Source organism: Rana temporaria, chromosome 5, assembly GCF_905171775.1.
Source record: "Rana temporaria chromosome 5, aRanTem1.1, whole genome shotgun sequence".
NCBI classification, from domain to species: Eukaryota; Metazoa; Chordata; class Amphibia; order Anura; family Ranidae; genus Rana; species Rana temporaria.
Genome location: NC_053493.1, coordinates 325198917 through 325214615, shown reverse-complemented (window position 1 = coordinate 325214615; position 15699 = coordinate 325198917). Strand labels below are relative to the sequence as shown.

Genomic DNA, 15699 nt, shown 5'->3' with positions numbered 1-15699 from the left:
TTCATGGACTTTTTTTGGAGTGTCTCTTGATTGTTGGATCAAGTCTTCCATTTCAGCAATTCTATGAATCCATTCTGAAATGGAAGGGGGAGAGGCATCTTTCCAGTGTGTCGGGGTGCATAATTTAGCTGCATTAATTAGGTGCATAACAATCCATTTTTTATAGACAGAATGGGACAATGAAAGAACTGTTCATTTCTAAGCTGCTATGATGTAACTAAATTGCCATTTCCAAAAATAACTAATCTAGGTTTCATTCTTTTGTTTTTTAACATGTTTTTATTTCATAAAATATTTATGTCATGATTTCACCTCCCTCAGTTAAATCCTCATTTGCAGAATTGTTGCTGTCGTCACTTTCAGTGTCTGATGACCGTTTTCCCCACGAATCACTATCGCTCAATTCTGCAAGTGATTCTAATTCACTATCGCTGTTTTCTAGCTGGTCTCAAACCGCTTTTGACGTAAAGGGACACTTTTTGGTTGCTATGGACAATCTCAAGTTTCCAGGCAGAAAAAAACAGTGGCCCAGATTCAGAGAGCAATTGCGCCTGCGTAACCATAGTTACACAGCGCAATTGCTGACTTGCTCCGGCGTTACGAATGCTCCTGATTCAGGAACATCGTAACGCCGACTGCAGCCTAAAATCTGCGTGGCATAAGGCTCTTATGCCACGCAGATTTTAGGCTGCATTCTTGCGATGACCGCTAGGGGGCGCTCCCATTGTGCTCAGTGTATAGTATGCAAATTGCATACTAACACCGATTCACAATGTTGCGCGGACTCTGCGTACGCAAGTTACGGAGTTTCCGTACGGCGTCTTTAGCGTAAGGCTGCCCCTTCTAATAGTAGGGGCAGCCAATGCTAAAGTATACCCGCCGTTCCCGCTTCGTGAAATTTGAATTTCACGTCGTTTGCGCTGGACGCCATTCACGTTCACTTGGAAGCAAATTACGTCCTTGCGACGTCATTTGCCGCAATGCACGCCTAATTTAAATGATTCCCGCCCCCTACGGGATCATTTACATTAGGCGCCCTTACGCAGGGCAATTTTAAAGAGCGCACACACAATTTACGGAGCTCCTGCTCCGTGAATCGCGCGCAGCAAATTTGCGGGGGCGCAGGGCAAAAATGCTGCCCTGTGCCTCCGTAAAAAAGGGGCAAATTCTACCTGAATCTGGGCCAGTATATATAATATAAATGTGCATGCAGGGCACTGAACAAAGCACTAGGGATAAAAGGGATGTGAAATTATTTGATACAGTAATGTGGAATAATAGTGCAGCGCTAAGTATGTTGTGCACAATACTTATAGTGACATAAATCAAAAATCATATGTATATTAGATTACACCTTAATGGATGTGAAAAAGTCCATATGAAGACCAAACACCGTAACCAATGCGATGCTGGATCAGTGAAATGATCACACAATCTAATGTGTGAAATAATAGTCCATAAAAAGAAGTGACTTTCCAATTGATGACATGTAATGTTGAATATCTAGTTGCCTGAAGGGATCACCCTGTAATGTAACTTACAGAATACAGTGTGTTATGTTTTGTGTACATTTTTGAATTTACAGTTGGACTCCGTCGCCATGTGTCGCTCACAGAGAATGGAGCACGTAACCGTCATACGTTGGGCAAATGATCCGGCGGAGGACACAGTGGGGTGACATCGCAGGATCTTAAGGACAAGCTATGTAAGCTGTACCAGGATACTGCAATGCAATCCCGAGTGTGGCTCGGGGTTACCGCTTTTGGTACTGAAAATTAACCCCGAGCCACACTCGGAATTACCGCCAGGAAGGTTAAAGTGTTACTAAACCCAGGACCCTGCATTCACTATATCTGGTCTCCCACAGTACACAGAACATGGAAATACAATTATTTTAGTAAATACAAACTGCTAAATACCTTTTCTCATCAGCAGTATATAGCAGTCTTGTGACTTCTATCAGGGTCTGGTTAAAGCTTGTAGCAGGGTTTTCATTCTTCAGGGCTGCATGACTCCTGACCCTCTGTCTGGACAATGCTGTCCCGGGACCCACGAGTGCACTCACGAGGCGCGCATGTGGCGGCTGGGCGGCAAATTTAAAGGGACGTACAGGTACGCCCATTTGCCTGCCTGTGCCATTGTGTCGACTTAAATGTGCATGCGTTGGTTGCTATGTGGTTAAGGAACTTACTAAGGTGATGGCTAGACCGTTCGCAATTTTTATGGACAGTTTACTGACTAGAACGTTTCCAGTTGATTAGAGAAACCGTGGTACCAATATTTTAAAAAGGGCTCAGATACACCCCTGGAAACTACAGGCTGATCAGTCTAACATCAATAGTTTGTAAACTATTGGAGAGGCTGATAAGGGACTTTATCCAAGGATTTTCTGGTTAAAATTATATCATTGGTAGTAATCGGCATGGATTCATGAAGGATCGTTCTTGCCAGACAAATATAATATTCTATGAGAACGTGAGCTGCCCTGTAGATAAAGGTAGGCCTGTGGACGTGGTATACCTGGATTTTGCAAGTGCATTTAATACAGTCCCTCATAAATGCTTACTTTACAAACTGAGGTCTGTTGGCATTAACTAGGGATGTCCCGATACCAATACTAGTATCGGTACAGAGCATTTCCCGAGTACTTGTACTCGGCTGAAATGCTCCGATGCTTCACCCGATACCTGGGCAGTCAGGTATTGGGTGGTGGGGGGAGTTACAAGTCTTCTCCGTGCCGCTCTCCCCCCATGCTGTCTTGTCCCCCTCCGTGCCGCTCTCCCCCACGTGCTGTCTTGTGCCGCTCTCCCCTCAAGCTGTCTTGTCCCTCTCCGTGCCGCTCTCCCCCACGTGCTGTCTTGTCCCCCTCCGTGCCGCTCCCCCCATGCTGTCTTGTCCCTCTCCGTGCCGCTCTCCCCCACGTGCTGTCTTGTCCCCCTCCGTGCCGCTCCCCCCCCCACGTGCTGTCTTGTCCCCCTCCGTGCCGCTCTCCCCCCACGTGCTGTCTTGTCCCCCTCCGTGCCGCTCTCCCCCATGTGCTGTCTTGTCCCCCTCCGTGCCGCTCTCCCCCACGTGCTGTCTTGTCCCCCTCCGTGCCGCTCTCCCCCACGTGCTGTCTTGTCCCCCTCCGTGCCGCTCTCCCCCACGTGCTGTCTTGTCCCCCTCCGTGCCGCTCTCCCCCACGTGCTGTCTTGTCCCCCTCCGTGCCGCTCTCCCCCACGTGCTGTCTTGTCCCCCTCCGTGCCGCTCTCCCCCACGTGCTGTCTTGTCCCCCTCCGTGCCGCTCTCATCCCTCGATCTGTCAGGATGGAGAGCGGAGGTAGGAGCCGCTAAATCCGGCTCCTACCTTTTCCGAATGGACAGAGTCAGTGATCACTGACTCTGTCCATTCACATAACTGAACATCGTAACCTGTGTTTACGATGCTTCATTTTATGAAGGGAGAGAAGCTTCTCTCTATTAATTTCAGCGGAGGCTGCAGAGAAAGGGACTGGGGAATCTGTGTCCTTTGTCCCTTTCTCTGTCTTAAAGGGGAGATGTCAGAGATCTGTTAAGACCCCTGATATCTCACCAAAGCCCCCCCCCCCCCCAACAGGGCTGATTAAAAAAAAAATGCAATAAATAATTTAAAAAAATAAAATGTAAATAATAATGAAATAAAAAAACACACTGACAATCCACTACCCCCCCCCTCCCCTAATGACCTTCAAAAAAAAGTATCGGTATTGGCGAGTACTTGAAAAAAAGTACTTGTACTCGGTCTCAAAAAAGTGGTATCGGGACAACCCTAGCATGAACCACAGGGTGGTATACAGTAGGTGTTTGTGATATTGTGCTTTTAGCACGACAGCGTCGCGCTGATACTCGGCGACAGGGTGCCGAGATCTCGCCGACATCTCGCACTCACTGGAATAGTGACAGCACATCCCAGCAAGCGCGTCATAGAAGCGACGGGAGATCCGACTTGGATTCCCGCCAATTCTACACGTGTGCGGCGTTTGTTATGAATCCTGAGGGGGAAGTCCCCGCCGGATTTTAAATAAAAATCCGGCATGGGTCCCCCCCTCAGGAGCATACCGGGCCCTTAGGTCTGTTATGGGTTGTAAGGAGAGCCCCCCTACGCCGAAAAAAACGGCGTAGGGGGTCCCCCTACAATCCATACCAGACCCGTATCCAAAGCACGCTACCCGGCCAGCCAGGAAGGGAGTGGGGACGAGCGAGCGCCCCCCCCTCCTGAGCCGTACCAGGCTGCATGCCCTCAACATGGGGGGGTTGGGTGCTCTGGGGCAGGGGGGCGCACTGCGGCCCCCCCCCACCTCAGAGCACCCTGTCCCCATGTTGATGAGGACAGGGCCCCTTCCCGACAACCCTGGCCGTTGGTTGTCGGGGTATGCGGGCGGGAGGCTTATCGGAATCTGGGAGCCCCCTTTAATAAGGGGGCCCCCAGATACCGGCCCCCCACCCTAAGTGAATGAGTATGGGGTACATCGTACCCCTACCCATTCACCTGCAAGAAAAGTGGTTAAAAACACAAATAAACCACACAGTGTATTAAAATATTTTATTTTTCTGCTCCGGAGGCCGCCCCCTGTCTTCTTTATTAGCTCTTTTACCAGGGGGGGCTTCTTCTTTGACGTCTTCGGGTGGGTGGGGGCCGCCGTCTGGTTCTCTTCCACCGCCGGGGGGGGGTGGCTTTTAAAAAAGCCCCCACCCCCCCGGCGGGTTTCCTCCGGCGTCTTCGGCGGGGCTCTTCTTCTTCCGCTATCCCGACGGGTCTTCTCAACTCTCCGGGGTTCTCCTTCTGTCTTCGCCGCTCTCCGTTGTTGACTCGGCGCACCCCGGTTCTTCGTCTCGCTGTCCGGTGTCTTCTTCCGTGATGTACGTCTTCTCCTTCCGTGCTGTGATGAGTTCTTCTTCCGTGCTGTGACGTCATGTTCTTCACTTCTCTCCTTCTCCCGATGTTGCCACGCCGGTCCTCCTCGCTGAAATGACGGATGCGCGCCTTGCATCGGACCTATATAGGCCTCACAGTCCCATCATGCTCTGTACCTACCCATGTGATACCTACCACGTGGTAGGTATCACATGGGTAGGTACAGAGCATGATGGGACTGTGAGGCCTATATAGGTCCGATGCAAGGCGCGCATCCGTCATTTCAGCGAGGAGGACCGGCGTGGCAACATCGGGAGAAGGAGAGAAGTGAAGAACATGACGTCACAGCACGGAAGAAGAACTCATCACAGCACGGAAGGAGAAGACGTACATCACGGAAGAAGACACCGGACAGCGAGACGAAGAACCGGGGTGCGCCGAGTCAACAACGGAGAGCGGCGAAGACAGAAGGAGAACCCCGGAGAGTTGAGAAGACCCGTCGGGATAGCGGAAGAAGAAGAGCCCCGCCGAAGACGCCGGAGGAAACCCGCCGGGGGGGTGGGGGCTTTTTTAAAAGCCCCCCCCCCCCCCGGCGGTGGAAGAGAACCAGACGGCGGCCCCCACCCACCCGAAGACGTCAAAGAAGAAGCCCCCCCTGGTAAAAGAGCTAATAAAGAAGACAGGGGGCGGCCTCCGGAGCAGAAAAATAAAATATTTTAATACACTGTGTGGTTTATTTGTGTTTTTACCACTTTTCTTGCAGGTGAATGGGTAGGGGTACGATGTACCCCATACTCATTCACTTAGGGTGGGGGGCCGGTATCTGGGGGCCCCCTTATTAAAGGGGGCTCCCAGATTCCGATAAGCCTCCCGCCCGCATACCCCGACAACCAACGGCCAGGGTTGTCGGGAAGGGGCCCTGTCCTCATCAACATGGGGACAGGGTGCTCGGAGGTGGGGGGGGGCCGCAGTGCGCCCCCCTGCCCCAGAGCACCCAACCCCCCCATGTTGAGGGCATGCAGCCTGGTACGGCTCAGGAGGGGGGGGGCGCTCGCTCGTCCCCACTCCCTTCCTGGCTGGCCGGGTAGCGTGCTTTGGATACGGGTCTGGTATGGATTGTAGGGGGACCCCCTACGCCGTTTTTTCCGGCGTAGGGGGGCTCTCCTTACAACCCATAACAGACCTAAGGGCCCGGTATGCTCCTGAGGGGGGACCCATGCCGGATTTTTATTTAAAATCCGGCGGGGACTTCCCCTTCAGGATTCATAACAAACGCCGCACACGTGTAGAATTGGCGGGAATCCAAGTCGGATCTCCCGTCGCTTCTATGACGGCTCTGTATCCATCGCGGCAAGCCAGCTCGGCGCTGGCTCCCGCGATGGGGCTCGTAGGTGCTCAATCTCGCTGAGAAAGAGAGCGAGATTGACACAAAATCGGGTTCACCTACTGTACCTGGATTGGAAACTGGTTACAGGGGCTTGTCCAAAGGGTAGTGATAAATAGTGAGTACTTAGAATAATCTGGAGTGGTAAGCAGGGTCCCCCAAGGATCTGTCCTAGGACCAATTCTGTTTATGAATAAATTAAACAATATAGAGGTTGGTATAAATAGCTCAATCTCAGTGTTTGCTGATGATACAAAGCTAAGCAGGGCAATAACTTCACAACTATATGTGGAAACCTTACAAAAAGACCTAAATAAAATAATGGGGTAGGCAACTACTTGGCAACTGAGGTTTAATGTTGAAAAATGTTAAATCATGCATTTGGGGGCTAAAAATATGAATGCAAGTTACCCACTATAGGAGAACCACTAGAGGAATCCAGGATGGATAAAAAGCCTTCTGTGTGCAGTGCCCCCCTAACACTTACCTGCGCTCCCCTCTCCATCCAGTGATATCCATGAGTCCCTCAACCATCCCAGACTCTCTCTCCTGATTGGCTGAGACACAACAGTGGCGCCATTTGGCTCCCGCTGCTGTCAATCAAACTCGGCCAACCGAGAGTGGGCGTTGGAGCCAAACGACAGCTCCACGTCTGAATGGATACACAGAGATGCAGCTTGACTTGGCTGCCCCCATGGCAAGCTGCTTGCTGTGGGGGCATTCAACAGGAGGGAGGGACCAGGAGCTCCAGCCAGGGACCCGAGAAGAGGAGGATCAGGGCTACTCTGTACAAAACCACTGCACTGAGGTGGTAAGTATAACATGTTTGTTTTTATAGAAAAAAAAAAGAGACTTTACAATCTCTTTAAACTGCATAGAGAGTTCTTTACTGTCAGAGCGGTAAGGATGTGGAATTCAATTTCACAAGCAGTGGTATCAGCAGGAAACATTGATAGATTCAAATAACTGTTAGATGGGCACCTTAACGATCGCAACATACAGAGATACTGAGATTACTATTGACATAAAGTCACTCACAGTACAGGTTTGGCTGGTGTTTTTATCCAACCTTACCGATTGTGTGTGGATTATTTTCATATGGGTTTGGATGTATTGATTATTAAGAGTTAATGGCACCCCCATGTTCTTAAATGCAGCACATTTTGTGTGCATCTTCATTCGGGTGTGGGAACTCGTGCAATTTCCACGCATACCGCCACAGATGTGAACCTAGCCTGTAGTGGAAAAATAAAGATAAAATCTGATGTAGTACTTATGTTTGTTTGCTTGTTCATACAGGTTTTCTCTGTTGCTGTTGGATTTGGAAGAATATTTTTTTGAGCAACACATAGCCCACCAGATCTCTAGAGAATTGAATTCATCAGAAAGGTAAAAACAAAAAAATTGCATTTACTTAAGCAATTGTTAAGATGGTAGATGATCCTTGCAGTTTTGCATTAGCTGGGTCATTCTACAGTCATTTGATAACCCTGTATACACCCAGATTACTTCTCTGGACACCAATTTGTTGGTATAGATGTAGATAGATACTTAAAGAATATGTCAACCCAGAATTTCTAATTCCTGATATGTGCCTGCTGTAAAAAAAAATGTATCCTGTTCTCTTTGTATTGCTTCCTTTGTGTGAAATCTATGTTTTTTTTTTTTTTTTATATATATTAAAAACCAACCACAAAAAGTAAAGACTGAGAGCACAGCGTAGTCCGTTTTCTGGCTGTACTGGGAACTCAGCCTGCTCTCCTGCAATAATCACGATGGTGCGGACACGCCCCTCCTGCACAACCATTTGCTGGCAAGACCAGTGTATTGCTGCTTCTCCTCCCCCAGCTCTCGAAGATTTGTATGTGAATGTTTGTGAGTTTTCCCTTTCATTTTCAGTTTTAAACTGAATGGTTTGTTTTACAAGGGGAGGGATTACATATGCTTTTAAGAGTCTGTTTTGAACCCTGTAGGCACTGAGCTACGCTTTTCAGTTTTAATAAGCATACTTAAAGTGGTTGTAAAGTCAGAGTTTTTTTTCTTGATGCATTAAGATAAAAAACCTTCCGTGTGCAGCAGCTCCCCTAATACTTAAGCCCCATCTCTCTGTAGCAATGTCCACGAGTTCCTCGGTCATCCTGGACTCTCCTGATTGTCTGAGACACAGCAGCAGCGTCATTGGCTCCCGCTGCTGTCACTCAGTCAGTAAGCCAATCAGGAGAGAGCGGGGGCGGGGCCGAACCAGGGTTCTGTCTCTGTATGGACACAGGGAGCTGTGACTCAGCTTGGGTGCCCCCATAGCAAACTGCTTGCTATGTGGGCCCGCGACAGGGTAGAGGGACCAGGAGAGCGGAAGAGGGACCTTGAGGAGGATCTGGGCTGCTCTGTGAAAAACCACTGCACAGGGCAGGCAAGTATAATATGTTTGTTATTTTTAGAGAGAAAAAAAAAACTTGACTTTACAATCACTTTAAGAGAATCCTAATAGGAAACGGGTGACACAGTACTGCTGAAATGCTTTTGTAAGAAAAGATGTGCGTAAAAAACGAGGGGGCATTAAGGTTACACTGAAGAAGGTGGTGCTTAGATACCCTCATATATGGACATTAACACGATAGAAAACTATACTAGTTGAAGTAATACTAAAGTCTCTTATTAATAAATTAAAAAACATGTTATAAACATTTAGTGGTGTTGCGCAGAGTAGGCCATATCCTCTTCTTGGGTCCCTATTCGATGCTTCTGCTCCCCTTCCCTTGCCAAGTGTTCCCACAGCAAGCAGCTTGCGATAGGGACACCTGAGCCTCTGCTCTGTGTGTTCATTCAGACACAAAGCCACAGCCCGGCCCCGCCCTCTCCCTATTGGCTTATCGACTTTGACAGCAGCGGGAGCCAATGGCGCTCCGCTGCTGTCTCAGCCAATCAGGATGGAGAGTCCCAGCCAGCCAAGTCTCTCGTGCAATATCGGTGGAGGCTCAGGTGAGCATTAGGGGAGAATGGGGGTGGGGGAGTTGCTGCACACAGAAAGTTATTTTTATCCTAATATATAGAATTAAGATATAAAAAACATTTGGTTTTTAGAATCACTTTAACTCACATGCTAGTCTTTGAAGACACTTGAAAAACCACAACTAAGCAACATTCATAGCAAACCTTGTGATCTCTCATCAAATACAAATTAAAATGGATTACATGCTCTATAATCAACTTCTTACAACCTCAGTAACCTAGTCACATGCTCCCTATATGATAAAGAATAAAGCCTTAAACAAAGTCCAGTCACATTTATTTAAATTAAGTTTAACTTGCTTATCTAACTTAATTTGCAGGCATTATATTTATCTCTGTTCTCTGGTAACCATGTGTTCCCCTGTGGGTTACTTGATCCATATACAACTTTTGTTTGGGCCTAAAAGTATTTGCCTCGCCAGCTTGGACCCCAATGCTGCTGCTATGATAGCTTCACTGATTTATGAGCATTTAGCGTTTTTCTGCCAGACAAACTCTCTCAAAAACACAAAACAGAAGGGGTTTTTGCCTCTAAACGCTGAGCTTAAAAAAGACCTCTACGGCCCAATGTGCATGGACACATACGATAACATTAATTGCTTCTACAGGCAAAACGCTAAACTCCTCCTTGGAATGGCGTTTTTTTTAAGCTAGTGTGCATGGAGCCTAAAATGGTAGATTTACCAGTCTCAGGGTGGATTGTGAATTATATATAAGTGTATTTAGGGAATTTGTTTACGAGAGCTGCACGATTCTGGCTAAAATGAGAATCACAATTTTTTTACTTAAAATAAAGATCACGATTCTCGTAGCGTAACATCTTTCACATTTATACAAAGAAATGGGCTAACTTTTACTGTTTTTTATTTTTTACATCATTACAGTGTATTTTTTCTAAAAATATTGGATTTGAAAGACCGCTGCGCAAATACAGTGCGACATAAAATATTGCAACAACCGCTATTTTATTCTCTAAGCACAGGTGTCAAACTGACAGCTGCTGTGGATGTACAAGTCCCATGAGGCATTGCAAGGCTGACGGTTACAAGCATGACTCCCAAAGGCAGAGGCGTTGTGGGACTTGTAGTTCAGCAAACACCTGGAGGGCCTCCAGTTTGATACCCCTGCTCTAGGGTCTCTGCCAAAAATATATATATATTAATTAGGGGTGAACCGATTTTTTTTGGTGCCAATACCAAAATTACTTTTTTTTTTTTATAATAAACAAAAAAAAAAATATTTCTTGATTTATAAAATTGTATTATGTTTGTTGTTAATATTCGACTTAATCATTAATTGTTTGAATACAAAAAAAAAAAGTACAATTCAGTAATGTAAATAAGTTCTTTCATAAAAAGTAACCCACATATATTGGACAGTGGACACAGAAAATAAAATCAAATAAAATACAAAATATATTAAAGAGCTGCACAATTCTGGGAAAAATGAGAATCGCAATTCTTTTGCTTAGACCAAAGATCACAATTCTCTCACGATTCTTTAAAATGGTTAATTTAAAAAAGAAAAATCGGCTTTATAAGGCGCATGGAGAATGCAATGTTAAACTTTTGTAGAATGGCAACATCTTGAAAAATTATAACCATGGGGGCAATGAGATATTGGTTCTGTGTATCATCCTTTTTTTTTTTTTTTTTTTTTAACCTGACTTTGCTCATAAACGGCTCTTTTGTACATTCTTCCACTGTTGCATCAATAAGGACTACATTAAAAAATAAATTGTGTTCATCTGACAAATTTAAATTTGAGCATGTGGGATCAGATGAAAAGTTCCTTATGGGCTCTGAAAGCCTTAAATAGGAATCCTATGAATGATTTTTTTTTTTTTTTTAATACAGCAAAGGGGTGGATGATTTTCTCAAAGGGGCGGATGTTTGGTTATAAAGACAGCAAGGGGCAGATGCTTTTTCTCAAAGGGGATGTAACCATACATCCGCCACTTGCTGTCTTAATAACCATACATCTGCCCTTGCTGAAAGCATCCGCCCCTTGCTGTATTAAATGATTAACCAGCCGCAAACTGCGTGTTGCTTGCACAGTCTGCTGACTGACGTCAGTTCCGGTTGCTGGCAGCAGTTCCGATATCGGTGCCATTTGCATTCCACGCTGGTTCCGTGGTTCCGACGGGGGAGATCCGAAAATCGCGGCTAATCCAGCCTGTAGATCGTGCGGGGGGGGAGAATCGAGATCACGATCTTAGAATGATTAATCGTGCAGCTCTACAGTACTGTACATATCTTGCGGTCAGTGCACATTGCACCATAATTAATAATAAAAAAAGAAAATAAAATAAAAACAAAAAACAGGCATAATATAAAAATGGTAAAGACTAAGAGCCTCTATGTTTCAGTAGACATACGGTATTTGTTTGCACTGTTTATATTGTTAAACGATGGAAGAACCGTAAACAATACAGAGGGCGCATGGGCTGCGCACAGGCTATGATGCATATCGTACTACTAAGCCGCCAGGTCAGTTGAATCAAGGCTTGTTGTCGAAGTAAAACACCAGCTTCTAGCCCACAATACATCATCACTCACATCACCTAATGGGAGTGGGACAAATGGAAAACCCAACAACAGGCTAAGGTGTTTCAAGGACTTGCCTCTTCCCTAGAGCCAGAGCTTGGAAGAAAGGCAAGTCCTCAAAACACGTTAGCCTGTTGGGTTTTCCAGTTGTCCTAGGCTATATGTGATGTATTGTGGACTGGAAGCTTACTTTGACGACAAGGTTGATAGTACACCTTTTGGTTTGTTCTGTATATTACTTAAGTTACCATATTAACAAAGAGAGAGAGAGAGAGAGGGGCAGCACAGTGGTGTAGTGGATAGCGCTTTCACCTAGCAGCAAAAAGGGGCGCTGGTTCAAATTCGACCACGACACCATCTGCCTGGAGTTTGCATATTCTCCCTATGTCTGCGTGGGTTTCCTCTGGGTACTCCGGTTTCCTCCCACACTCCAAAGACATGCTGGTAGGTTAATTGGATCTTGTCCAAATTTGCCCAGTATATGTGTATGAATGTGTGTCCCAAGCGTGTCGAGATCCTACGGGGTAAATGACTGCACCAGCCAGGCAGACACTGGCTGCAAAAAGCGCTTTGAGGCGTTTCAGTTCGCATTTGTAGCGCTATACAAGTTAGTTATTCATTCAGAGAGGTCTTGCTTAAAATAATGCACTAGGCCAGTGTGCCCTCTGTCTTGTTTTATTTTTCAGACAGTGTAACCATTATCCACTGACTTCCCTAGTCATTAAGGCGAGGGATGTCCAGTTAAGCCAGCAGGGAAAAATGTAGGCAACAGTCTGGGGCCCACTTCCAAGCAGCAGAGATTGTGAAGTTGATTTACTAAAATTGGAGAGATTGAAAAATTTAGCGCAGCTAAGTATATTAGGCTAGCCAATGAGCTTCAAAGTTCTACAAATAAATGGAAGCCGATTGGTTAACTAACCGCGCTGCATCAGATTTTGCACTCTCCTCTGGATCATTGGATCCAGTGGAGAGTGCAAAATCTGATGCAGCTCTGCGTAGAAGATTAGGTCAACCAATTGGCTTCCATATTTTTTTTTTGTCCCAGTTGTTCTAGTAAATCAATCGAGTCAACCTCTGTGTTACTTTTCCTATTCCGTTTCATATCCATTTAATGGCAAAGTTACTGTGCAAAAAATTGCAAAACTTAGGGTCCTTTCAGACATGCGGATCCCGCTCTGCAGACAGATGAAAAAATATGATTTTCCTCCGTCTGCAGAATGGGACCATAGCGGGGACGGATGACATTGGGTGTCAGTGAATGTTCATCCGCTGACACCTGCCATCTCATAGGGATACATGCATGTCCCTTTTTTCATCCGTAAACAGATGGATAAAAGAGCGGACATACGGTCCGCATGTGTGAAAGGGCCCAAACTGTTATAAAATGAAAGAACAACTAACCATAACAGAAATATGGCAGAAGGCCGTTGTTCTGTTTCACAGTTTTTCTGTAAATATAACAACATAAATAATATCTAGTAGGTGCTGTTCCAACGAGTGGCTACATCTTGCTGCAGTCGTTTCGGTGGCATTCCAAACTGTATCTGCAAAGCTTGTAATCTGCAATAAGCAAGCCGAGAATTCTTAAAGTGACCCACAATTTTTCTTCCTTTTGATACGCTATCCGATATGGTGCACTGACTCGGCAATCCTTCATTCACAGCCAATTGCAGCGTGTGTGCCATACACGGTATGCTTTTAAGTTCACTGTCCTCCATTGCTTTTGTCATGTTCCGCACATCATCTCGGACAATTGGACTTCTCAAAGTGTCATGCATGGTTTTTAAAGCGTCAGATATTGCTGCTGCGTATGTGATCCAACAAACTCGCGTGTGTTTTCTATCCACTGCACTGTCGGGCTAAGCATGCTCGTTGGGCTGACATCTGAACTCCAAATGTTGATAGTAAAACTGATTGCTATGTCTGTAGTCATGAGCTCATGAACGTGTTTTCTAACACTGCAAAACAATTCAGGTAGACAGGTACAGTAAAACCTTGGTTTGGGAGTAACTTGGTTTGAGAGCGTTTTGCAAGACGAGCAAAAATGTTTAATACATTTTGACTTGATATACAAGCGATGTCTTTGATATAAGAGTAGCGTCGTGTCACAACTGAATATAAAAGAGAAGCAAGCAATATGGTTAGCAATATGGTTACATTTAATGAAGATACAACTTTGCTTTGATATACAAGTGCTTTGGATTACAAGCATGTTTCTGGAACAAATTATGCTTGTAATTCAAGGTTTTACTGTATCTGCAAAGTAGCGTCTGCTTGGTAGTGAGTAACGCGGCTCCAATATGTTGCATGAGCCTACGGAACCCAACGTCCTCCACAACAGAGAATGGCTGGTCGTCTAATGCAATAAATTCCATAATTGTATCTGTAATGGCACAAGCTTTGGGACTGCCACTTGCAAATTTTGTAACCTTTTCAAAGACTGTGGCGACAGATGGGTGTTAAGCCTGAGGCACTTTTTGGAAGTGGCACGGTTTTCTTTTATTCTGGATGACGTGTTTTCAGGTGGTATATCAAACCTGTTGTTGAAAAATGCCTTGGCACTGTACCCCTCTTGAAATTTCTGCTGAGCAAAGACTGCAGATTGCAAATTTGGGGTCTTTATCAGAAACTTTAAAATATTTCCACACTGCAGACATGGTCTACCTTTGCTGGTAGCACAGAATAATAGCATACAGTTGTGGCAGTGAAATCTGAGGGGAGAAAAAAGGATGAAATCAATTTAAAAACTAAACTCCACTACAGAATAACTCAAACAAATGGCATGCAATCAATTCAATTTCAAATCAAATTTAATTGGTTCAATATATAAAATATTTTTGATACAAGTTGGATGTACTGCAGTGCAGACATTTTAACTAGTATTGCATGGCAAGAGTGCTGCGCTGTTTTAAGGCCAAGTAATACATGTTTGACTGCTATAGAAAGAAAGATTATAATTTCTGTACCATAATAATAGTTGGATTGCCAGTTTAAGTAAGGGAAAAGTGGGCAGGCTCACCAGCGAATAGTAGTAATGGCAGCCATCCAGGAGGAACAGTGCCCACTCTCATATGCAGGCCTCTGTGAAGCCCTCTCCCAGCAGCGTGTCTCAACTACGAGGACCGTCCGCAGGGAAAGTGCTTCCAATTCTAACATCTCTACCGCAGGGAATGTGCTTACGCCAGTCCAGCGTCTTAACCACGAGGAAGATGCATACCGTCCACACAACGAGTCACGTCACGAGCCGCTGTTTCACCCACCGCTACTGCGCATGCAAGATTTCTCCTTCGGCAAAACACAATTTTTCTTGGCCGAAATTATAGTTCTAAGTAATTTTCTAGCAAAAGATACTGATTTTAACCACTTACATACCGGGTGAGTTCTGCCACTCCTCTCCTACATGTAATAATCATCATTTTATTGCTAGAAAATTACTTGCAATCCCCAAACAATACATATATATTTTTAGCAGACACCCTAGGAAATAAAGTGGCGGTCGTTGCAAAAATAACAAAACGGTAAAAGTTAGCCCAATTTTTTTGGATGATAATACGCAGAGTAAATAGATACCTAACTTGTCATGCTTTTAAAATTGCGCACACTCATGGAATGGCGCCATACTTCGGTACTTAAAAATCTCAATAGGCGACGCTTTATTTTTTTTACAGGTTACCAGTTTAGAGTTACAGAGGAGGTCTAGTGCTAGAATTGTTGCACACGCTCTAACGCACGCATCGATACCTCACGTGTGGTTTGAATGGCGTTTACATATGTGGGCGGGACTTGCATGTGTGTTCGATTCTGAGCGCAAGCTACCGGGGACAGGGACATTTTAAAATTAAAAATGTTATTGTTTTTATTTCTTTTACTTTTTTACACTTCTTTTT

At 45.4% G+C, this 15699-nt stretch overlaps 1 protein-coding gene across 1 annotated transcript in view; it reads left to right on the top strand.

The window, feature by feature from the left end:
* Positions 1-15699, top strand: part of NSMAF (neutral sphingomyelinase activation associated factor) — a 158286-nt gene that overhangs the window by 18613 nt on the left and 123974 nt on the right. The window contains exon 2 of the mRNA XM_040354247.1: positions 7557-7646. Within this exon, the coding sequence (XP_040210181.1) occupies positions 7557-7646 (90 nt within the window). The remainder of the gene's footprint in view (positions 1-7556; positions 7647-15699) is intronic.